This window comes from Pantherophis guttatus, chromosome 1 (assembly GCF_059756535.1).
Source record: "Pantherophis guttatus breed Tessera chromosome 1, ASM5975653v1, whole genome shotgun sequence".
Classification (NCBI taxonomy): Eukaryota; Metazoa; Chordata; class Lepidosauria; order Squamata; family Colubridae; genus Pantherophis; species Pantherophis guttatus.
In genome coordinates this window covers 344,323,760-344,349,055 of record NC_142063.1, presented here as the reverse complement: position 1 = coordinate 344,349,055, position 25,296 = coordinate 344,323,760, and the positions used below count along the sequence as shown (strand labels likewise).

The 25,296-nt window shown below is 47.6% G+C and overlaps 1 protein-coding gene across 1 annotated transcript in view; it reads right to left on the bottom strand.

Annotated features, from left to right (window-relative positions):
* The window catches only part of TEX14 (testis expressed 14, intercellular bridge forming factor), an 89,258-nt gene that overhangs the window by 40,613 nt on the left and 23,349 nt on the right, over positions 1-25,296 (bottom strand). The window contains exons 6-17 of the mRNA XM_060693245.2: positions 24,803-24,884; positions 22,512-22,642; positions 22,110-22,223; positions 21,592-21,715; positions 18,729-18,907; positions 16,420-16,571; positions 13,871-14,061; positions 11,384-11,531; positions 7,737-8,737; positions 5,108-5,199; positions 3,675-3,757; positions 801-1,082 (exon numbers count right to left, since the gene is read on the bottom strand). Coding sequence (XP_060549228.2) covers positions 801-1,082; positions 3,675-3,757; positions 5,108-5,199; positions 7,737-8,737; positions 11,384-11,531; positions 13,871-14,061; positions 16,420-16,571; positions 18,729-18,907; positions 21,592-21,715; positions 22,110-22,223; positions 22,512-22,642; positions 24,803-24,884 — 2,579 coding nt within the window. The remainder of the gene's footprint in view (positions 1-800; positions 1,083-3,674; positions 3,758-5,107; positions 5,200-7,736; positions 8,738-11,383; positions 11,532-13,870; positions 14,062-16,419; positions 16,572-18,728; positions 18,908-21,591; positions 21,716-22,109; positions 22,224-22,511; positions 22,643-24,802; positions 24,885-25,296) is intronic.

Genomic DNA, 25,296 nt, shown 5'->3' with positions numbered 1-25,296 from the left:
CCTGGTGATTGGCTTAAAGTCACCTAGCTGGCTTTCATACTGAAGGTGGTACTAGAATTCACCCTCTCCTGGTGATTGGACCAGTCACCCAGCCAGCTTTCATGCCTAAGGTGAGACTAGAACTCACAGTCTCCTGGTGATTGGCCCAGAGTCACTCAACTGGCTTTCATACTGAAGGTGGTACTAGAACTCACCCTCTCCTGGTGATTGGACCAGTTACCCAGCCAGCTTTCATGCCTAAGGTGAGACTAGAACTCACAGTCTCCTGGTGATTGGCCTAAGTCACCCAGTGGCTTTCATGCCTAAAGTGGTACTAGAACTCACCCTCTCCTGGTGATTGGACCAGTCACCCAGCCAGCTTTCATGCCTAAGGTGAGACTAGAACTCACAGTCTCCTGGTGATTGGCCCAGAGTCACTCAACTGGCTTTCATACTGAAGGCAGGACTAGAACTCACAGTCTCCTGGTGATTGGACCAAAGTCACCCAGCCGGCTTTCATGCCTAGGGCAGGACTAGAACTCACCGTCTCCCAGTTTCGAGCCTGCTGCCTTAACCACTGGACCAAAACCACCACGGCAAGATTGAAACTTATTATCTGCATCGCTGGGGCTGCTAAAATCTGGCAGCGAAATGTATGAATTTTGGCTACTTTCGGGGAGTCTCTGTTTTTATGAGGAGACACACGGAAGTAAACGCCACCTAACCGAGCTGTGCCGCCTGGGGGATCCTGGGAGTTGCAGTCCACACATCTTCCAAGTTGTTAAGGATGAGAAACAGAGCTGTAACTCAACCTTCCTTACCTTCTTTCTCAAGGCCCGGGACTCTTCCTAACACCCCGTCTGGATTTTTCTGGTTTTCGTCTCCGCGAAGCACCTTGTGGTCGCCGTTGGCCCTAATGCCCTGCCCCTTTCCCGCCGCGACATTCTCCTGGTTGAACCGGACTCGCTCGCAGATGGTGGGGCTCGGGAAAACGGTCAGGGCATCCTGCGCCTGGCTTTGCAACATCCATCTGGTGGCGGGGTGCTGCGTCGGTAAATGAAGCTGCCCCGAGGCTGCCTGTTTGGCCATCTGCTTCACTTCGGCTGCAGTAAAACCGCGACACAAAGGACGAGTCGGTTGGATTTAATCAATCAATCAATCAATCAATCAATCAATCTTTGGACTGGTTTTAGTGGGACGTGACCACTTCAGCCGATACGGTGAGGAAGCGACATAGGATTAAATACCGGTAGTCCTCAATTTACAATTGCTTGTTTAGTGACCGTTCGAAAATTGCCACGGCACTGGAAAAAAGTGATTTAGGACCATTTTTTCACTCTTACGACCGTCGCAGCATTCTCCGTGGTCGCGTGATCAAAATTCAGGCGTTTGAGAGGTGACTCACATTTATGACGGTCGCAGTGTCTGAGGGGAGGTGTCACGTGATCCCCTTTTGCGACAAGCAAAGTCAACGGGGAAATTTTATTTATTTATTTATTTATTATATTTCTATACCGCCTTTCTCCCATAGGACTCAAGAAAAGTCAAGAAAAGCCGGATTCGCTTAACAACCGTGTGACTAATTTAAAAACGGCAGCGATTCACTTAACAACGGTGGGAACAAAGGTCGTAAAATGGGAGAGGGGGTGGTAATTCACATAACAATTTCTCATTTAGCCCCGTAAATTTTGGGCTCCGTTGTTGGTCGTAAATGAGGAATACCTCTACAGGTAAGTCTTTGACTTACAGCCACAATCGAGCCCAAACTTTATGACACTGAGTGAGACAGTTGTGAAGTGACCTTTTGTCCCATTTTTACGACCTTTCTTGCCACCGTTGTTAAATGGATCACTGTGGCTGTTAAGTTAGAAACACGGTTATGCTTTCCCATTGACTTTGCTTGAAGCAATGGATGGAAACTAATCAAGGAGAGGAGCAACCTAGAACTGAGGAGAAATTTCCTAACAGTGAGGACAATCGTAACCAGTCCTTAAACAAATGACCTTTTACTGCCTTTTCTTATTATATTGTAAGCTTCCCCTATATTGTAAGTTGCGTCGGTCAGATGGGCAGCATAATAATTTAATAAATCAATATAAATCAATAAAACACCCACAAAGTGAATATTTTGGTAGTACAGTGGTTTAATGCACCCTGTTATTAAGAACAGCTGCCTGCAATTTCTGCAGGTTCGAATCTCCCCAGGCTCAAGGTTGACTCAGCCTTCCATCCTTTCTAAGGTAGGTAAAATGAGGACCCGGATTGTGGGGGCAATAAGCTGACTTTGTATAAATATACAAAAGTATGAAGGCTATTGCTTAACGCATTGTAAGCCGCCCTGAGTCTCCGGAGAAGGGCGGCATATAAATCAAATAAAAATAAAAATAAAATAAATAAAATATTTTCAAGGAGAAAACTCCGCAATTTCCTTTTCTTTGTCCTCTACTGCCATCTAGTGGGCAGAAAGGAAATAACAGAGCTACTTTTCCACAGCAGAGATTGGGAGATAAGTGGCCATGCCACCTTTTTCTACTCATCAGTGGTCAGTTTGGTGCAGCGGGCAAGGTGACGGGGAGTAGGAACTGAGAGGCTGTGAGTTCTAGTCCTCTCCTAGGGTCTCCCTCGAGACACAGGTTCAAATTAAGTTTACTTCAGCTATACTATCCAAAGAGCAATGCTTCTTAACCTTTGGCAACTTTAGGGTTGCCAAAGGGACCTTGGAGGTCTTCTAGTCCAACCCCCTGCTCAAGCAAGAGTCTCTGCAACATTCTGGACAAATTGTTGTCCAGTCTCTTCTTAAAAACTTCCAGTGTTGGAGCATTCACAACTTCTGGTGGCAAGTTGTTCCACTGATTAATTGTTCTCACTGTCAGGAAATTTCTGCTTAGTTCTAAGTTGCTTCTCTCCTTGATGAGTTTCCACCCGTTGCTTCTTGTCCTGCCTTCAGGTGCTTTGGAGAATAGCTTGACTCCCTCTTCTTTGGGGCAGCCCCTGAGATATTGGAAGACTGCTATCATGTCTCCCCTAGTCCTTCTCTTCATTAGACTAGACATTCCCAATTCCTGCAACTGTCCTTCGTATGTTTTTGCCTCCAGTCCCTGAATTCTCTTTGTTGCTCTTCTCTGCACTCTTTCTAGAGTCTCCACATCTTTTTTACATCGTGGCGACCAAAACTGGATGCAATATTCCAAATGTGGCCTTACCAAGTGGTATTAACACTTCACGTGATCTTGATTCCGTCCCTCTGTTTATGCATTGGCTTTAAGATGTCTGGATTTCAACGCCCAGAATTCCCCAGCCAGCAAGAAGAATTCTTGATGAGTGAACCAGCCCAAAACCTATTACTAATCTGTGTAACTCGCTGCCCCAAACTTTAGATGGCCGTAAAAGGGGACTGGATACATTCCTGCAAAAAGGTCTATCAAGGGTTACCTATCTGGATGACCTCACCATGCCTCCAAGCTGAGGGCACCATTGCTAAATCCTAATTTTGGGAAAAAAGAGGGAGGGAGAAGGATGTGTCTCCATCTGTCGAGCCCCCAAAGAACATCTAGCTGATTCCCAAATGCTAGATTAGCATCTTCGCCTAATCCAACAGGGTGGATCTTCTAACTGTAGGGCTGAGAATGATGGGTATTGTAGTCCCAGCTCTCACACACACACCTTTCTGTGGACTGGAAAACCCCAAAACTCACTTGTCCATTCCGAATGGGCCATTCTCCTCTCCTCGCTTCTCAAATTCGCTTCATAGACTTCAGGAGCTGTTTTTTTGAAGGACCTGCAAAACCAGATTAATGGCATCATTTTTACCCACCACAGATAGGATGCACTTAGAGTTAGACCCCACTTTATTTAGGTTTCCTCTAAACACCCTAGAGCATTTCTGCCTTTTCCTCCCTCTTAATTTAAATAACAGAATTACGGAGTAACAGAGTTACTAGTCCAACCCCCTGCTTAGGCAGGAAACCCTACACCACTTCAGACAAATGGTTATCCAACCTCTTCTTAAAAATTCCCAGTGTTGGGAGAATTCACAACCTCTGCAGGCAAGTTGTTCCACTGATTAATTGTTCTCACTGTCAGGAAATTTCTCCTTAGTTCTAAATTGCTTCTCTCCTTGATCAGTTTCCATCCCTTGCTTCTTGTCCTGCCTTCTGGTGCTTTGGAGAATAGCTTGACCCCCAAATCTTCTTTGGGGCAGCCCCTGAGATACTGGAAGACTGCTATCATGTCTCCCCTAGTCCTACTCTTCATTAAACTAGACATTCCCAGTTCCTGCAACCGTTCTTCATATGTTTTATCCTCCAGTCCTCTAATCCTCTTGGTTGCTCTTCTCTGCACTCTTTCTAGAGTCTCCACATCTTTTTTACATCGTGGCGACCAAAACTGAATGCAATATTCCAAGTGTGGCCTTACCAAGGCCTTGTAAAGCGGTATCAACACTTCACGTGATCTTGATTCTATCCCTCTGTTGATGCAGCCTAGAACTGTGTTGGCTTTTTTGGCAGCTGCTGCACACGGCTGGCTCATATCTAAATGGTTGCCCACTAGGACTCCAAGATCCCTCTCACAGTTACTACTATTGAGCCAAGTACCACCTGTACTGTATCTGTGCATTTCGTTTTCCTTGCCTAAATGTAGAACCTTCCTTTTGTCACCCTTGAATTTCATTCTGTTAGATAGCGCCCAATGTTCCAGTCTGTCCAGATCCTTGTAGTCATAAACGAAGGACCGTTTACTGTTTTTCTCTGGATGGAGAGAATTCGGACTGTCTGTCAAGGCGATAATTTAAGAGGTGACCAGCTGAAGCAACAATGAGAATGAATCGGCAGGATCTTTGGCTGTTATCCCTTTAAGAGCCTGTGTAATAAGAGGAGGCCATGCTAGAGTGTTTGCGGCTCGCTGAGTTTCTTCCCTGCTGTAATTGCTGTTTGTTTAGATACTGCTTGTAGCAAGTGTACTTATAGTATTCCTATATTCCTTTTGTAGATAAAACCAGATAAAAACTCTGACATTCCCGCAGATTTCTTTTTAGGTACAACATACACCCAACGCTGTGCTTTTCCTCTGCCCTCCACATGCCTATTTCTCTTGTGCCAAAACCGGGGATTGAGGAAAGAGGACTCACCCATCCGCTGCTTTGATCCCGTCCAACATGGAGCTGCCTCGACGTAGTTGGGTACTCTTCTTCCTCCTGAAGGTCACACCTGGGGGCAAGAGCTAAAAACCACATGGATAAGGAGGCGATCTGGGGCCAAGGGGGGGGGGGACACACGACTATTTCTGTGTAGGTAGTCCTCGACTTACAACTGTTCGTTTAGTGACCGTTCGAAGCAACCAAGGCACGGAAAACAGTGACTTGCGACCGTCTTTCATACTTTTTGACCACTCCATGGTCAAAATTCAAGCACTTGGCAATTGGCTCACATTTATGACGGTTGCAGTGCCCCAGGGGGGAGGGGTGTTGTAACCTCCCCCCCCCTTTTGCGAACTTCCGACGCACAAAGTCAATGAGGAAGCCAGATTCGTTTAACGACCGCGTTGCTAGTTTAACAACTGCAGGGGTTCATTTAACCACCGGGGGAGAGAAAGTTCGTAAAGTGGGGCAAAGCTCACTTAATGACTGTCTCGCTTAGCGATGGAAAATTTGGGGGTTCCGTTGTGGTCGTAACTCGAGGACTACCTGGAACTGGGAGGGGAGTTCGAATTAACCTTCTGCAGCTTTGGAATACAATCTCCATTAAATGCACAAATATATTCTACTCTGCCAATGCAACCTCTGAAAGAAAGATTTCTGCAGATATAAATTACAGGCAGTCCTCGTTTTATGACCAGGATTGAGACCAGGATTTCGGCTGCTAAGAAAGGTGGTTATCAAGCGAGTCGCCTCCGATTTCACATGTAAAATTCCCATGGTCATTAAGCGAACCGCTGCAGTTGTTAAATGAGTCATGCGGTCGTTAAGCAAATCCAGCTTCCAACATTTCATTTTTTTCATTTCATTTTACTGGATTTATATACCTCCCTACTCCCGAAGGACTCAGGGCGGTGAACAGCCAAAAAGATAAAACACACAAACTACAAAATTTAAAAGACAGTATAAAAACCCATTAAATAATTTGGCCCAAAACAAATTAAAACACCCCTAATGTTTTAAAACAAATTTACAATTTACAATTTAAAAGGGAAGTTAGGCCAGGCCAGCCTGCTGAAATAAAAAGGTCTTGAGGGCACGGCGGAAGGTGCGTAAATCCGAGATCCTCCGTATCGCCGGGGGAAACTCGTTCCAGAGGGCAGGTGCCCCCACAGAGAAGGCTCTTCCCCTGGGGCCGCCAGTCAACACTGTTTGACTGACAGCACCCTGAGGAGCCCCTCTCTGTGGGAGTGTACTGGCCGGTGGGAAGCTCTCGGTGGCAGAAGGCGATCTCGTAAGTACCCAGGTCCTAAGCCATGGAGCGCTTTAAAGGTGGTAACCAACACCTTGAATCGCACCCGGAAGACCACTGGGAGCCAGTGCAGCTCACGCAGGAGAGGTGTTACACGGGAGCGCTGTGTCGCTCCCACAATCACCCGCGTGGCCGCATTCTGGACCAGTTGGAGCCTCTGGGTGCTCTTCAAGGGGAGCCCCATGTAGAGAGCATTGCAGTAGTCCAGGCGGGAAGTGACGAGGGCATGAGTGACCGTGCGTAAGGAGTCCCGATCCAGAAAGGGACGCAACTGGCGAATCAGGCGACCCTGATAGAAAGCCCCCCTGGCCACGGCCGTCACATGTTCTTCTAAGGACAGCCGTGAGTCCAGGAGGATGCCCAAGTTGCGAACCCCATCTGTGGGGGCCAACGACTCGCCCCCAATAGTCAGAGATGGCGCCAACTGACTATATCGGGACGCCGGGAACCACAGCCATTCGGTCTTGGAAGGGTTGAGCTTGAGCCTGTTTCTCCCCATCCAGATCCGCACGGCCTCCAGGCACCGGGTCATCACTTCAAGGGCATCGTTGGAGTGGTCCGGGGTGGAGATGTACAGCTGAGTGTCATCAGCGTACTGGTGGTACTTCACCCTGAAACCATGGATGATCTCACCCAGTGGTTTCACATAAATGTTGAACAGAAGGGGCGAGAGGACTGACCCTTGTGGCACCTCACCTAGAAGGGGCCTCGGGGTCGACCTCCGCCCCCCTGCCAACACAGACTGCGACCGGTCGGAGAGAAAGGAGGAGAACCACCGCAACACGGTGCCCCCCACTCCCAACTCTTCCAACCGGTGGAGCATGATACCATGGTCGATGGTATCAAAAGCCGCTGAGAGGTCTAATAGGACCAGGATAGAGGAACAACCCCTGTCCCGAGCCCTCCAGAGATCATCAACCAATGCGACCAATGCCGTTTCCGTGCTGTGCCCAGACCTGAAACCCAACTGGAACGGATCCAGATACATTGGGTCTTGATTTATCAAAAGCCTGTTGGGAAGTTCGCAAATGGCGATCATGTGACCCCGGGATGCTGCAATGACAGGTAGTCCTCGACTTAGGAGCTCAATGCTATTTGTAGCTTCGAATGGTCACTAAACAAACGGTTGTAAGTCGAGAACAACCCGTAATTGTTCTCACTTTCAGGAAATTTCTCCTTGGTTCTAGGCTGGATCCTTGTTTCATGATCTTAAAAACCTTCCCGGTGAAAAGCAGCCATCAAGCAACATTACCGCTGCCAGCCAACCCTGCTTAGGGTGTGAAAGAGCCTCCTCTCTTTGTCCCACTTTACCTGATTGTTTGGCTCTGTTCCTTTTGGACTGATGGGACTTCTGGCTGTTTCCGGTCCAAAATCGCTCCAGTAGGTGGTATCCTGGCTTTGGTTGGCACTCTTGGGTTTGTTTTCGGATGCTTGATAAGACTGGATCACCAGGGATCTGTACGTCCCCGGAACCCGGAACGGCGGCGGCACGTAGCTCTCCGTCGGGGGACCTATCGTCTTCCACTGGAAGGCGCGGTCACCGTTTAAGGGAGGCTTAATATTTCTCAAGATACTCTCCAGCTTCTCCTGGCCACCCCGGGCAGGAATCCCGACGGGGAGCTGCTCCTTTGCCTGGGTCCCCCAAAAGAGCTGCCCAGGTTTGTTGAAATTCTCCAGCGGGCCCAGTTTGGTTTCGGTGCGGGAGAGGGAATCCGTAGCTTGCTGGAGCAAAGTTTGGCAGATCTTGAGATCTAGAACGCATTTGCCAAATTTGTGCTCGAATTGGGACTGGACGTTCCTGTTTTTGCCGCGGGCGCCCCCGAGCACCTCGTTCATCACCGAGACGCCGTTCAGGTCCTCGTGACTATATTCGGTTTCGGCGTCTGAGGACAGGCTCGCCTCGCGGTCCCGGATCTCGGCAAACTGAGGGAAAGAGCGGTTGGCTGTATCACCAGGAGAGCTCAGCGATTCTCGTCGGGAATCGGGGTCCTGCTCGGTTCTCGACGTCTCTTCGTCCCCCTCCGTCTCTTCGCCCATCTCTGGGTAACAAGTGTATATCTCGTTGATTTGCACGCTGGACAAGCTCAGGTTGGCGTTGCTGTCCTCGTCCGCGTCTTTCAAACGTCCCTCGAAGGAAAGTCTGGATTGCGCCGTGCGGACAACCGGCTCGGAGACCTGGACGACGTCGCTCAAACGTCTATCAAAGAAAGTGGTCGACTGCGCCGTGCGGAGAACCGGCTCGGACACCTGGACGATGACGGGTTTGATCTCCGGCGAGGAAATGGCACATCTGGTCGTGGTGAAACTCCTGGCTGAGGAACGAAGCGAGAATGGCGATGGAAGGAAATGCGTCAAGAGAAAATTCGGTCCAGTTTCTTACCCGCTAACAATTTATCTTTTAATTTTATTCGTTTGTATCCTGCCTTTTATAATTTTTTACAAATAATTCAGGGCGGTGGACATATCCAATACGCCTCCCTCGTCCTATTTTCCCCACAACAACCACCCTGTGAGGTGGGATGGGCTGAGAGAGAGAGGGACTGGCTCCAAGTCACCAAACTGGTTTTCGTAGCTAAGGTGGAACTAGAACTCACCATCTCCCAGTGATTGGCCCAAAGTCACCCAGCCAGCTTTCATGTCTAGGGATGGACTAGAATTCACAATCTCCTGGTGACTGGCCCAAAGTCAGCCAGCTGGCTTTCATGGCTAAGGCAGGACTAGAACTCACCATCTCCTGGTGATTGGCCCAAAGTCTCCCAACCAGCTTTTATGCCAAGGGCTGGACTAGAACTCACTGTCTCCTAGTGATTGGGCTAAAGTTATGCAGCTGGTTTTCAGGGCTAAGGAGACTAGAACTCCCAGTCTCCCAGTGATTGGCCTAAAGTAAGCTAGCTGGCTTTCGCAGCTAAGGCGGGACCAGAACTCACTGTCTCCTGGTGATTGGCCCAAAGTCACCCAGCCGGCTTTCATGGCTAAGGCAGGACTAGAACTCACCGTCTGCTGGTGATTGGCCCAAAGTCTCCCAGCTAGTTTTATGCCAAGGGCTGGACTAGAACTCACTATCTCCTGGTGATTGGGCTAAAGTTACGCAGCTGATTTTCATGGCTAAGGAGACTAGAACTCCCAGTCTCCCCGTGATTGGCCTAAAGTCAGCTAGCTGGCTTTCGCAGCTAAGGCGGGACCAGAACTCACTGTCTCCTGGTGATTGGCCCAAAGTCTTCCAACTGGCTTTCATGCCTAAGGCAGGACTAGAACTCACCTTCTCCTGGTGATTGGCCCAAAGTCAGCCAGCCGGCTTTCATGGCTAAGGCAGGACTAGAACTCACCGTCTCCTGGCGATTGGCCCAAAGTCTCCCAGCTAGCTTTTATGCCAAGGGCTGGACTAGAACTCACTATCTCCTGGTGATTGGGCTAAAGTTACGCAGCTGGTTTTCAGGGCTAAGGAGACTAGAACTCCCAGTCTCCCAGTGATTGGCCTAAAGTCAGCTAGCTGGCTTTCGCAGCTAAGGCGGGACCAGAACTCACTGTCTCCTGGTGATTGGCCCAAAGTCACCCAGCCGGGTTTCGTGCCCAAGCCAGGGCTAGAATTCACAGTCTCCCACTTTCTAGCCTGGTGCATTACATCTACATTTCCAGTATTGGAGCATTAACAACTTCTGGAGGCGAGTTGTTCTACTCGTTCATTTTCTAACTGTCAGGAAATTTCTTCTTAGTTCTAAGGTTGTTTCTATTCCCCTTCTTTTGGTTTCGTATCAGCCTTACAAGAACTTGATGAGGTCATTATCAACTCCAGTGTACACACAGACACACATAAACACACACACCACAGCTGCATTCATGTGGATGCAACCGCCCAGGGGTGGGTTCTAAATTTTTTTACTACCGGTTCTGTGGGCGTGGTTTATTTTGTGGGTGTGGCTTGGAGGTCATGTGACTAGGTGGGCGTGGCTAGCTGGTCAGAGTCATTTCTGGAAGGTCCTCGCACTTACGACCAGTCCTCGCACTTACGACCCGACTCATTTGTTTGCTTTTAACACTGATCAGCAGTAGGGCGGCCCTTTGAAGCCCCGCGGCAAGAGTTTAAACAGTTTTTTTCCCTCTAGTCATCAGCTGGGACTCAGGAGGCAGCAATAGATTGGAGGTGGGACCAAATAAAAGGTAAGAATAACGTGGGGGGGGGTGGGAGGGCGGGGAGAACCGATTCAGTGACGTCATATCATTACCGCTACCGGCTCGGCCGAACCGGACTGAACCGGGAGGAACCCACCACTGCAACCGCCAAAGAAATTAACCAGCTACTTGATTCACCCAACAGAACAATATTTGAGCTGCCTAAAGTTGCCGGACTTCGCAATTTACGCCAATTCCCAGCTCAAAATATTCTACTGCACCTTCTAACATCTCCTCTCCCTCCCACCTCCCAAATTTACCCCTCCATTTCAGAATTCCTGGGCAGTGGGGAAACCTCACCAAGCAGAGATCTCCCCCCACCACCACCACAAACACTTCCGGGCTCTCATTACGCCCAGCCTCTCAGCCCCAAAGAGGACACGAACAGGGGGGTGGGCTACTGGAGATTCGCAGAGGTTCGTGAGAACCTCTAGCTAAGATTCTGTGCAGTTCGGAGAACCCCCAAATTCCACTCCTGGCTGGCCCCGCCCACCCCGTCCCTCCCCTCCCAGGAGTCCCCACATGGCCAGTTTTGGAGGGCGCACATGGGAGGCTCCGGGAGGGCAAAAAACGGGCCTACCGGAAGTTAGGGAAGGCCAGAAACAGGCCTGTTTCTGGCCTTCAGAGCCTGGGGAGGCCGTTTTCACCCTCCCGGAGGCTCCCAAAAAGCCTCTGGAGCCCAGGGAGGGCAAAAACGCACCCCCCCCGCCATGGCGCAGAGGACCGACTAGGCCACGCCCACCAACCAACCGGGCAAAAAATTTTGAAGCCCACTCCTGGACACGAACCTACGTGAGCCTTTTCTTCTTGCAATCTTGGCTTCTTCACCTCGAAAGCCGAGGCGGAAGGCAAACAGATATTGATGTTGGGTTGAATTTCAGGCTTGGGAGATTCCGGATGTTCTCCGGGACGGTGTTTGCGAGATTCTAGTAAATCCTGCCAAAAAAAAAAACCAGAAAGAAAACAAAAGGAAAACGAAGAACGGGTTAGCAGAACCCTTTGTCCACCTTGTGGTCCATTAATTATGTTTCTTATGTTTAAATTTGATGGACGTATGTTTTTCCTGTGAATAGAATAGAATAGAATAGAATAGAATAGAATAGAATAGAAGAGTAGAGTAGAGTAGAGTAGAGTAGAGTAGAGTAGAGTAGAGTAGAGTAGAGTAGAGTAGAATAGAATAGAATAGAATAGAATAGAATAGAATAGAATAGAATAGCAGAGTTGGAAGGGACCTTGAAGGTCTTCTAGTCCGACCCCCTGCCCAAGTAGGAAACCTTACACCACTTCTGACAGATGCCTGTCCAGTCTCTTCTCGAAAGCCTCCAAGGATGAAGCTCCCACAACCTCTGGTGGCAAGCTGTTCCATGGGTTGATTGCTCTCACTGTCAGGAAATTTCTCATTTCTAGGTTGAATCTCTCCTTGTCCAGTTTCCATCCATGATTCCTTGTCTGGCCTTCGGGTGCTTTGGAGAATAGCTTGACCCGCTTCCTCCTCTCTGGGGCAGCCCCTCAAATATTGGAAGATGCTCTCCTGTCTCCTCTGGTCCTTCTCTTCACTAGACTAGCCAGGCCCAGTTCCTGCAACCATTCATCGTATGCAAGGGTGTGTTCTAAATTTTTTTACTACCGGTTCTGTGGGTGTGGCTTATTTTGTGGGCATGGCTTGGTGGGGGGTAATGTGAATGGGTGGGCGTGGCCAACTTTTTTTTTTTTTTTAAACTTTTAAAAGCATTGTTTCTACAACCTTAAGAGGTTGCAGAAAAAAAATGCTTTCAGGAGCCTCTGACGATCAGGCAACTCAGCGGGGATCGCCAGAGGCTTTTAAAGGCATTTTTTTTTCCAACAACCTCTTCGGCCGAAGAAGTTGCAGAAAAAATGCTTTCAGAAGCCTCTGACGATCCCAGCTAAGCCGCGCGATCATCAGAGGCTTTTTTTTTTAACTTTTAAAATCATTTTTTCGGCCGAAGAGGTTGTAGAAAAAATGCTTTTAAAAGTTTTTTTTTAAAAAGCCTCTGATGAGGTGGGCGGGGTAAGCGAGTGGCGACTGGACTGGGAACTGGTTCGGGGGCGTGGCCAGCCAATGTTATTACCGGTTCTCCAAATTACTACGAATTTTTATCGGTTCTTGCGAACCGGTGTGAACCGGGAGCTACCCACCACTGATCGTATGTTTTAGCCTCCAGTCCCCTAATCATCTTGGTTGCTCTCCTCTGCACTTTTTCTAGAGTCTCAACATCTTTTTTATAGTGTGGTGACCAAAACTGGATGCAGGTAAAGATTCCCCTTGCACATATGTGCTGGTCGTTCCTGACTCTAGGGGGCAGTGTTCATCTCCGTTTCAAGGCCGAAGAGCCAGCGCTGTCCGAAGACATCTCCGTGGTCCTGTGGCCGGCATGACTCAACGCTAAAGGCGCATAGAACGCTGTTCCCTTCCCACCAAAGGTGGTCCCTATTTTTCTACTTGCATTTTTTACGTGCTTTCAAACTGCTAGGTTGGCAGAAGCTGGGACACCCCGTTATGTGGCACTAGGGATTCGAACTGCTGAACTGTCGACCTTTCGATCGACAAGCTTAGCGTCTTAGCCACTGAGCCACCGTGTCCCTTTAGGTGTGGTCTTACTAAGGCTTTGAATCAAGGGTCTCCAAACTGGGCAACTTTAAGACAAAAATAATAAAATAAAATAAAATAAAATAAAATAAAATAAAATAAAATAAAATAAAATAAAATAAAATAAAATAAAATAAAATAAAATAAAATAAAATAAAATAAAATAAAATAAATAAAATCATAAAATCATAAAATAATAAATAAAATAAAATAAAATATAAAATAAATAAAATAAAATAATAAAATAAAATAAATAAAATACAATAAAAAATAAAATATAATAAAATAAAATAAATAAAATAAAATAAAATAAAGTAAAATAATAAAATAAAATAAATAAAATAAAATAAAATAAAATAATAAAATAATAAAATAAATAAAATAATAAAATAAATAATAAAATACCATACAATAAAATAATATACAATACAATAATATAATATAATATAAAATAAAATAATCAAATCATAAAATAATAAAATAAATTAAATTAAATATAAAATAAATAAAATAAAATAATAAAATAAATAAAATAAAATAAAATAAAAAATACAATACAATACAATAAAATAAATAAAATAAAATAAAATAAAGTAAAATAATAAAATAAAATAATAAAATAAAATAAAATAATTAAATTAATTAAATTAAATTCCTCCGCTTTTACCTTCAAGTCGTTCTTCAGAACGTAACGTATATCTTGCAGGTTCATGGTGCGCTGCTTGGGTCTGGATTCCAGGCCCGTCTTCACCATGTCGTAATAAGGCTTGGGGAGTCGGGCGTCAGCTTCCAACCACTGGCCAGAGGTGATGCAATCTTTGATGGACGGACCGTCAAATCCCTCCCAGGGAACGGTGTCTGGAAAAAAAAACACACACACGTCGGGAATGCACCGTGGGAGATGGGGTGGCTCAGTGACTAAGACACTGAGCTTTTCGATCAGAAAGGTCGGCAGTTCCGCGGTTCGAATCCCTAGTACCGGTCTCCTGCGTGAGCAGGGGGTTGGACTAAATGACCTCCAAGGTCCCTTCCAACCAGTGGTGGGATTCAAATAATTTAACAACCGGTTCTCTGCCCTAATGACCAGCTGGGTAGGCATGGCTCGGTGGTTATGTGACCGTGTGGGCGTGCCCAACTCAACGTCGCTCATGGATGCTTCGTCTTAGCTGTTACAATGTAATAAGGGTTAACCAGAGAGGCAGTTTCTGTAAGCAGGGCAATAAAGATTAGGCTAGAAACACCACCAGAATATTTCCTTCCTGCCTTCCTTACAGGATTAGCCTTGTAAATTGGAAAAAACCAAAATAAGATTTCTTCCAACAACCGGTTCTCCCGAATAAGTGCGAACTGGCTGAATCCCACCACTGCTTCCAACTATGTTACTGTTACTGCATTAAAAGAAAGACAAGGAGGATGGGAAATTTTCAAACTCGGCTACTGGAATGATGGGTGGACTTCATTTCCCAGAATTCCCCAGCCAGCCACTTAAAAGAGGGAAATCTACAGCCCAGTGTTTTTATTCTTTTTTTTTTTTCGCTTTGTTTTTTAAATGGATTTAAAGGCAGTCCTGGATTTACGGCCAGAGTTGAACCCAAAATGTTTGTTCAGTGCTCAGGAAGGGAAATTTAACCTCGACCCCCTACCCAAGGTCATCTGATCCCCCTTTTTGCGACCGTCTGACAAGCAAAGTCAATGGGGAAATCTGACTCACTTAACAGTCATGCTACTATCTTAACGACTGAAGTGATTCACTTAACGAATGTGGCAAGAAAAGGTTGTAAAATGGGGCAGAACCCATTTAACAACTCTCTTGCTCCACCCCGCGAGGGTCGTTTAAAGGAGAGTCCTCAACTTACAGCAGTTCATTTAATGACTGCTCAAAGTTACAACGGCAATGAAAAAAGGGACTTAGGAACGCTTTTTCACCCTTATGACCCTGGCACCATCCTCGTGGTCATGTGATCAAAATCCAGAGGTTTGGCCACCGACTCGTATTTACGACGGACGCAGTGTCCCGGGGTCGTGGGATCATCTTTTGAGACTCTCCGTCAAAGCAAAGTCAATGGGGTAAAGCAGTGATTCACTTAACAACTGTAACAAGAAAGGTCGCCAAATGAGGCGAAGCACACTAAATAACTGTCTCGCTTAGCAACAAAAATGTTGGGCTCAATTGTGGCCATAAATCGAAGACTAGGTAAAGGTTTCCCTCGCATATACGTGCTGATCGTTCCTGACTCTAGGGGGCGGTGCTCATCTCTGTTTCAAAGCCGAAGAGCCAGCGCTGTCCAAAGACGTCTCCGTGGTCATGTGGCTGGCATGACTCAACGCCAAAGGTGCACGGAACGCTGTTACCTTCCCACCAAAGGTGGTCCCTATTTTCTACTTGCATGTTTTTACATGCTTTCGAACTGCTAGTTTGGCAGAAGCTGGGACAAGTCACGGGAGCTCACTCCATTTACGCGGCACTAGGGATTCGAACCTCTGAACTGCCGACCTTTCGATCGACAAGCTCAGCGTCTTAGCCACTGAGCCACCGCGTCCCTTTATTATACTATGTTAATAGACTCTTGCAGGTCTGAAAATACAAATCTACCTGTAAATAAATTAAAAAGAACACCAAACCTCCCCACGCCCCAAAAAAAAACCCCTCAAAGGGCAGACTCGATGGCCCCCCAAAATAAAAACATTAATTAAAAATAATAAAAATTAAATAAATAAAGGAGGAAGAAGAAGAAGAAAAAGAAAACTAACCTCAAAGGGCAACCTCGAGGGACCAAAAGAAGAAGAAAACTTAAAATAATAACGGTTAAATAAATAAATTAAGAAGAAAAAAAGGACCGACTTGATGGAACCCCGGGTCCTTTTGCGCTGTCAGTTTTTCTATCTTTCTATTTATTTTTTTATTTTATTTATTTTATTCAATTTATATCGCGCCCTTCTCCAAGTGGACTCAGGGCGGAGCACAGCCAGACTAAAACACATATCAATACAAAATTTAAAATTATTAAAAGAATTAAATAACTGTGGCCCAAAAATTTAAAACATTGAAACTAAAACCTCTTTGACAATTTAAAAAGCTAAAAAGTGATCACTTTCTAAAGTGATCTTTAAGCCTTACAAGAGGAAAACACCGAAAAGAATTTGTTTTTAAGAAAAAAAGGAAAACCAAGAAGGAAGAAAAACCAAAAAAAATGAGATTTTAATTCTTTGCTGTACCTGTAAACGCCTCCTGCATGACGGCACAAAAACTGTAGACGTCCGACTTGAAAGTCGCCGTCCGCTCCAGGATCACTTCCGGGGCGCACCACTTGTACAGCTGGGGAGGGATGGGCACCCGTGTCAGGTCGCTGTGCTCCCCTCCGTCTTTGCTGCCGACACGGGAAGATGATGCTCAGGGTTGGGGAAGAACAGGTAGCCCCCCCACCCACCCACTTGGGGGCCGAGATCACCGTCCTTTGGAGATCTCTCTAGAGGTGGGTTTCAGCAGGTTTTGACCAAACCTGGAGAACCGGTAGCGGAAATTTTGAGTAGTTCGGAGAACCGGTAAATACCATCTCTGGCTGGCCCCGTCCCCGTCTATTCTCTGCCTCCCGAGTCCCAGCTGATCGGGAGGGAATGGGGATTTTGCAGTAACCTTCCTCTGCCACGCCCACCAAGCCACGCCTACCAAGCCACGCCATGACCACAGAACCGGTAGTAAAAAAATGTGAATCCCACCACTGGTAGGTTTCACGCAAGGGTGAAATCCAGCAGGTTCTGACAGGTTCTGGAGAACCGGTAGTGGAAATTTTGAGTAGTTCGGAGAACCGGCAAATACCACCTCTGGCTGGTCCCAGAGTGGGGTGGGAATGGAGATTTTGCAATATCCTTCCCCCAGGAGTGGGGAGGGAATGGGGGTTTTGCAGTATCTTTCCCCTGCCACGCCCACGAAGCCACGCCCACCAAGCCACACCACACCCACCAAGCCACGCCCACAGAGCTAGTAGTAAAACAATTTTGATTTCACCACTGGTTTCACATACGTTTACCACCGGTTCGCCACACCGAAAATGTGAGTGCACACATGCGCTTTGCTTGCATGCACGCGGCTTAGAAAATGTGGCTAAATAGGATGGCACAGCACTGGGGCAGGTGGGTGCCCACCCGCAGGTCGCCACTACCAATTTGCCCGAACTGGTCTGAACCAGCTGAATACCACCACTGGATCTCTCGTATCCTGGAGATGGAGGACGAAAGGGGACTGTGTGAGGGTATGAGGGAAAGACCTTGGGAGACCGAGGCTGAGAGACTCAGCCGAGGGAACAATCAGAGAAGAGACAGCTTAGCCCTCTGCTCCATAAGGGACAGGGAAAGAGAAGGGACCCTCCCTAGTTTCTCAGGGAGTAAAGGAGACGGGAGGGAGGGAGGGCGGTACTTTCAGACTTAACAAGACCGAGGTTGGCTGCGCCGAGTCAACCAGATTGGAATCGCAACCCAATGGGCGAAATCTAGTTTATTGTAAAGCTATATTGTCAGAATCTGGGATGGGGATGGGGAAGGGAAGGAAAAGGGAGGGAGGAATGGAAGATAGAAAAGTGGGAAGAAAGGAAAGAGGAAAGGAAGGAAAGGAAGAAAAGGAAGAAAAGAGAGGGAGGAAAGAACAGGGAAGGGAAGGGAAGAGAAGAGTAATAAGAAGGGAAGGAAAGGGAAGGAAAGGAAAGGAAAAGGGAGGGAGGAATGGAAGATAGAAAAGTGGGAAGAAAGGAAAGAGGAAAGAAAGGAGAAGGGAAGGAAAGGAAAGGAAGAAAAGAGAGGGAGGAAAGAACAGGGAAGGGAAGGGAGAAGAATAATAAGAAGGGAAGGGAAGGGAAGGAAAAGGGAGGGAGGAATGGAAGATAGAAAAGTGGAAAGAAAGGAAAGAGGAAAGGAAGGAGAAAGGAAGAAAAGAGAGGGAGGAAAGAACAGGGAAGGAAGGGAAGAGAAGAGTAATAAGAATAGAATGGAAGGAAAGGAAAGGAAAGGAAAGGAAAGGAAAGGAAAGGAAAAGGGAGGGAGGAATGGAAAATAGAAAAGTGGGAAGAAAGGAAAGAGGAAAGGAAGGAGAAAGGAAGAAAAGAAAGGAAGAAAAGAGAGGGAGGAAAGAACAGGGAAGAGAAGGGAAGAGAAGAGTAGTAAGAATGGAAGGGAAGGGAAGGAAAAGGGAGGGAGGAATGGAAGATAGAAAAGTGGAAAGAAAGGAAAGAGGAAAGGAAGGAGAAGGGAAGGAAAGAGAAGAGAAGAGAGAAAAATTTAGGAAGAGAAAGGAATGTAAATTGAAGGAACACAGAACAAAGAAATAACAAAGTTAGAAGGGACCTTGGAGGTCCTCTAGTCCAACCCCCTGTTCAAGCAGGAGACGTCTATACCATTTCAGACAAATGTCTATCCAGTCTCTTCCTCCTTGAAGGGAAGGGAGGGCAAGAGAAGAGAGGGGAGGGGAGGGGAGGGAAAGGACATTGGAGAAAAAGGGAGGGGAGGGAAGGGGAGGGGAGGCGGTGTGGGCTTACCTTTCAATCATATGCTCCAGGTTGGTCAGCTTCGCTTCCCCAGTCAGAACAATCACCACGGCGTAGGAGCTGAGGGTCCGATGGATGAAGCCGCGCAGGTGGAGGTACCGGAGGGCGTCGCTCACCTGGATCAGCAGGTGCACAATCGTTTCCATTTGCAACACCGGGAACTCGGAGCGCTAGAGCAGGCGATGGGGAGGGGCGAGAAGGAGGAAGGGAAAGAAAATAAACATTTGATTGATTGATTGATTGATTGACTGATTGATTGGTTTGATTTATATGCCGCCCTTCTCCGGAGACTAAGGGTGGCTACAAGACTTTGAAACACCCCTCCCCCTCAAAGTCCAAAGGGAGATGGGCAGTGCAGAAACATTGCAAGGGCACAGGTAAATTGTTATTAAATGTTTCGTGCTTTTTAAAAGAACATTTTTGTCATATTTTATTCATACCATTTTGTATTTTTAATATTGTAAGCCGTCCCAGAGTTACCCTGCAGTAAGGTGGATGGATAATAAATTTAAATAACAACAACGATAACAATAATAATTGAGCATGGCTAGTCTAGTGAAGAGAAGGACCAGGGGAGACAGGAGAGCATCTTCCAATATTTGAGGGGCTGCCACAGAGAGGAAGAGGGTCAAGCTATTCTCCAAAGCACCCGAAGGCCAGACAAGGAACAATGGATGGAAACTGAACAAGGAGACATTCAACCTGGAAATGAGGAGGAATTTTCTGACAGTGAGAAACAATCAACCCATGGATCAGAAGTTGCCTTCAGAGGTTGTGGGAGCTTCATCACTGGAGGCTTCCAAGAAGAGACTGGACTGCCATCTGTCAGAAAGGGTGTAGGGCTGTAATGGCGAACTTATGGCACACGTGCCACAGCTGGCACACAGAGGCCTCTCTGCGGGCACGTGAGCTGTCACCCAGCTCAGTTCTACCACGCATGTGTGCGCACACGCCTCCTGCCGGACAGCTGATTTTCAAGATGTGCGGGGAGCGGGTCGCATGTGGGAGATGAGTGCGCATGCACGGCGGGGGAGGGGGGTCGCCCGCACATGGATGGGGGCAGGGGTGGAGCGCGGGGGGGTGCGGTGTGCCCCCCACGGCCCGTTTTTGGGCCCAGGAGGCTGCAGGGAGGCCTGCTAGGCCTAAAATGGAGCGGGAGATGCGCGACTCACCCCCTGTGGCCCGTTTTTGGGCCCAGGAGGCTGCAGGGAGGCCTGCTAGGCCCAAAACGGGGCGGGGGATGCGCGACCCACCCCCCAGGGCCCGTTTTTGGGCCCAGGAGGCTGCAGGGAGGCCTGCTAGGCCCCAAATGGGGCGGGGGATGCGCGACCCACCCCCCAGGGCCCGTTTTTGGACCCAGGAGGCTGCAGGAAGGCCTGCTAGGCCCCAAATGGGGCGGGGGACTCGCGACCCACCCCCTATGGCCCGTATTTGGGCCCAGGAGGCTGCAGAGAGGCCTTGGTAGTACAGTGGTCTAAGGCACCCTGTTATTAAGCTGGTTATTAAGACCAGCTGCCTGCAGTTACTGCAGGTTCGAATCTCGCCAAGGCTCAAGGTTGACTCAGCCTTCCATCCTTTCTAAGGTAGGTAAATTGAGGACCCAGTTGTGGGGGCAGTAAGCTGACTTTGTATAAATATACAAAAGAATGAAGGCTATTGCTTAGCACATTGTAAGCCGCCCTGAGTCTCCGGAGAAGGGCGGCATATAAATCAAATTAAAAAAAAAAAATGGGGGTGGGGGTGGGGTCATGCGCGGGGGGGGTTGCATGCGGGGGGGCAGGGGGGAATATGGGGGGGTCATGGGTGCATTGCAGGGGGGCACACATTGCACTGGTGTGCCAGCACGTGTGCGCTATCGCACACACGCACTTTCGGCATATGATGAGAAAAAGGTTAGCCATCACTGGTGTAGGATTTCCTGCTTGGGTGGGGGGTTGGAGTAGATGACCTCCAAGGTCCCTTCCAACTCTGTTAAACTATCTAAGGGACTCTCTTCTGCAGATAGAATTGGCCTGCTATTTCTAATGTGGCCAGGAGAGGGTGCTGCTCTCACTCCCAGAATTCCCCAGCCAGCATGCTTTTAAGATGGGTGGACTCCCACTCCCAGAATTCCTCAGCTATAGCAAGCTTTCCCAAGGATGGACTTCAATTTTTTTTGTTTTTTTAAATTTGATTTATATGCTGCCCTTCTCCGGAGACTCAGGGCGGCTTACAATGCGTTAAGCAATAGCCTTCATACTTTTGTATATTTATACAAAGTCAGCTTATTGCCCCCACCAACTGGGTCCTCATTTCACCTACCTTAGAAAGGATGGAAGGCTGAGTCAACCTTGAGCCTTGGCGAGATTCGAACCTGCAGTAATTGCAGGCAGCTGTGTTAATAACAGGGTGCTTAGACCACTGTACTATCAAGGCTCTTTCCCAGAATTCCCGTTAGGAGGAGGCCACAAGTCTCTGCAATGTATGGACAACACAGCTAAGAGGCAAGGAGACAATTGCTAGAGAAGAACTAAAAAACGCTGGTGAAGCACTAAATTTGTAGGCTAGATGGGGCGGGCAACTATGGCCCCTTTAAGACCTGTGGACTTCAACTCCCAGAATTCCTGAGCCAGCCATGCTGGCTCAGGAATTCTGGGAGTTGAAGTCCACAGGCCTTAAAGGGGCCATAGTTGCCCTTCCCAAAGCTGAATCCAGGCGGAAACACCCCTTTAAATCCGGGACCTTCCATTCAGCACACTGTCCTACCTCGCAGGGTTGTTCACAGACAAGAAATAGAGGTGTTCGCTGCTCAGGAGCCTCCACAGGTGGGAAGCGACACCCCACAAAGAAGCTCTTAGGAAGACGCAAGGTTTACCCTCTCGTGAAGGATGCTGTAGAGAGACCCAAAATTCACCCTCTCGAACACGAGCCGGGTCTTCTCCAAGTCGCTGGACAGACAGACGGCCATCAGCAGCAGCAGGTGAGGGTGGTGGAGCTGGCTGCAAAGCGGGAAGAGAGGACCCCGTTTGCAGAGAAAACCCGCAACCCAAAAGTCCCTCTCATTGCGGGGGGGGGGGGGCTGCAAGAGTGGTGCGGTGGCCGAGAGGCGGAGCTCTCGCCTCACAATCAGGAGGCCGCGAGTTCGATCCTAGGCTGAGGCAGATAATTTCTCTCTCTGGGCGCCATGAGAATATATCTGCCGAATGTAACTCCGCATTGGCAACAGGAAAAGCATCCGGCCACTCAGCTCCATTCAGTTGCCCAGAACTCTTACCCCGCAAGGGATTACGGGGTCATTAAAAGATGATGATGATTGCGGGGGCCGTGCAAACCCCATCCTGAACGCACAACTGTGTGGCTTTACACACAAACACACACACACAAGGTGAGCACCTGCTATACTCCTGCTCAGCCAAAAGGAGGTCGGAGAGACGCAGTTTGCTGCAATGTTGGTGAGGCTGGATATTCAGCTCCTTCACCGTCACACGGCTGCCACCCCACATCAGGCTGTGGGGAGAAAGAAGGGAGTGTCGGTTTTGCCCACAATGCGCTGGACGTATGCCTTGCAAGAGGGAAAGGCGAGAGTAGGCCGAAGTGGAAGAAACCAGGTTAAATTAGGATGGGGGAGTAGCACAACGACAACCCTGGAAGGTAGGCAGGTAGGTGGGCTGGGCAGGGAGCGGAGGCTGGGTTTGGCTGGGCAGCCTGGCCTGGGGGGGGCGGGGTGCCAAGTCTTCACCTGGCGTTAGTGCCAGGTCCTATCTCTGCTTTGAAGGTCATATGGTGGACACTTACTTGGTCATGTTCATGTAGGGCCCAGTGGAGAAAGAGAATGTGGGCTCATCATCGGCCTGAACCACTTCTTTATCGGCGATGATGGGAAGGGAAGCTAGGTAGCCCAGCTGCCTCTTGCTGTTGAGAAAAAACTGGAGGGAGGGAGAAAGAAAAAAGGAAGGAGAAAAGAGGGAGGGAAGGAAGGAAAGGAAGGGTGAGAAAAGAGAGCGAGAAAGGGTAGGAGGAAAGGAAAGTGGAGGAAAGGAAACGGAAGGAAAGAAAAGGGAAGGGAAATGAAAAAGAAGGGAGGAAGGAAGGAGAAAAGAGGGGAAAAGAGAAGAAGAAGAAAAAGGAAGGAGAAAAGAGGGAGGGAAGGAAGGAAGGAAGGAAGGAAGGGTGAGAAAAGAGAGCAAGAAAGGGTAGGAGGAAAGGAAAGTGGAGGAAAGGAAACGGAAGGAAAGAAAAGGGAAGGGAAATGAAAAAGAAGGGAGGAAGGAAGGAGAAAAGAGGGGAAGAGAGAAGAAGAAGAAAAAGGAAGGAGAAAAGAGGGAGGGAAGGAAGGAAGGAAGGAAGGGTGAGAAAAGAGAGCGAGAAAGGGTAGGAGGAAAAGAAAGTGGAGGAAAGGAAACGGAAGGAAAGAAAAGGGAAGGGAAATGAAAAAGAAGGGAGGAAGGAAGGAGAAAAGAGGGGAAAAGAGAAGAAGAAAAAAAGGAAGGAGAAAAGAGGGAGGGAAGGAAGGAAGGAAGGGTGAGAAAAGAGAGCGAGAAAGGGTAGGAGGAAAGGAAAGTGGAGGAAAGGAAACGGAAGGAAAGAAAAGGGAAGGGAAATGAAAAAGAAGGGAGGAAGGAAGGAGAAAAGAGGGGAAAGAGAAGGAGAAAAAAGGAAGGAGAAAAGAGGGAGGGAAGGAAGGAAGGGTGAGAAAAGAGAGCGAGAAAGGGTAGGAGGAAAGGAAAGTGGAGGAAAGGAAACGGAAGGAAAGAAAAGGGAAGGAAAATGAAAAAGAAGGGAGGAAGGAAGGAGAAAAGAGGGGAAAAGAGAAGAAGAAAAAAAAGGAAGGAGAAAAGAGGGAGGGAAGGAAGGAAAGGAAGAATGAATGAATGAATGAAAACAAACAAAAGGGAAGGAGAATGGAGAAAGGTAGGAGGAAGAAGAGTGAGGGATGAAAGGAAAGAAATGGAGAAAAGAAAAACAGGAAGGGAAGGAAGGGTGAGAAAAGAGTGAAAAAGGAAAGAAAGGAAAGGAAGATAAGGAGGAAAGAAGGAGAAAAGAGGGGGAAGAGAAGAAGAAAGGAAGAAAGGAAAGGAAGGATAAGAGGGGGAAGGAAGGAAAGAATGAATAAAACAAAGAGGTAGGTAGGTAGGAGAATAGAGAAACATCCCTCAGGAAGGAAAGAAAGGAAGGAAAGAAAGGAAGAAATGGAAGGAAAGAGGGAAATGGAAGGAAGGAAAGAAAGAAATGGAGAAAGGAAAAAACAGAGGGGAGGAAGGAGAGTGAGAAAAGGGACGGAGGAATGAGAAACAGATATAAGATAAGAGGGAGAGAAGAGAGGAAAGAAAGAAAGAAAGAAAGAAAGAAAGAAAGAAAGAAAGAAAGAAAGAAGGAAGGAAAGGAAGGAAAGGAAGGAAGGAGGAAAGGAAGGAGAAAAGGAAGAAAGGAGGAAAGGAAGAAAAGAGAGAAAGGAGGAAGAATTGAGATGAACTGGAAGCAGCATCCTACAAGGAAGACTTGAGATGGGATTTAACAGCATTCTCACTCCCAAGAGTTTTGTATGTAAGAATGTGAAGATCTATACAGCTAGTCCTTAACTTTCCACAATTGGGACCAGAATTTCTGTCACTAACCAAGGTAGTCACTAAGAGAGTTGCACATGATTTTATAACCCTTTTTGCTGCAGTCGGTGTTTTCACTGAGCATGTTTTACAGTGTTTAAAATTATTTTCTCAGGAGCCGCCCAGAGTTATCCTAAGGACATGTGGCTATATAAATGTTATTAATTAATTAATTAATTAATTGGAAGGTATTTTAGCGATCAGCACAAGAACATCTTGCCTATTACAAGATGGCCTCTCTTCGAAGACCTCAAAAAAATCCAAAAAAGTGCTGCTTCACATCATGTGGCAGTCTGTTCCACCGGCTAACAGCTTGCAATTTCAGGAAATCCTCTTTGAGGGCCACCAAAATCCACTTCCTTGGACTTTCACACCATTTTGGGCAGTCTTCACAAAGCCCCTTATGGGACACTTGACTGTCGTGTTGTGCGTACACACCCTGAATGAATGGAGGCCTCCGCCATCTTGAACCTGTCCTCTTACCTTCCCAAAGCCGAAACTGAAGATGCTTTGCGACATGCTGCTCACACGTTTCATGAACCTCCCAAGTGGGCTGTCAGCTGCCCTGAAGCACAAGAGGGAGAATTGTGAGGGGGATTTTGGGAAATGGGATGGAGTAGTCACGAACAAGAGAGTTTTGTGTTTCCTTAGGAAAATTATTATTTTTAAAAATAGACAAACATACTTATTTTCTACTTATTACTAACCCTACGATATCTTACACTATATCTATGCTAACATCTAGGCCTAGAGCCATTTTAAAAGGGGTAGACTTCAACTCCCAGAATTCCCCAGCAAGCATGCTTTAAGAGGGGTGGACTTCCACTCCCAGAATCCCCAGCCAGCATGCTTTAAGATGGGTGGACTTCCACTCCCAGAATCCCCCAGTCTGCATGCTTTAAGAGGGGTGGACTTCCACTCCCAGAATCCCCCAGTCTGCATGCTTTAAGAGGGGTGGACTTCCACTCCCAGAATCC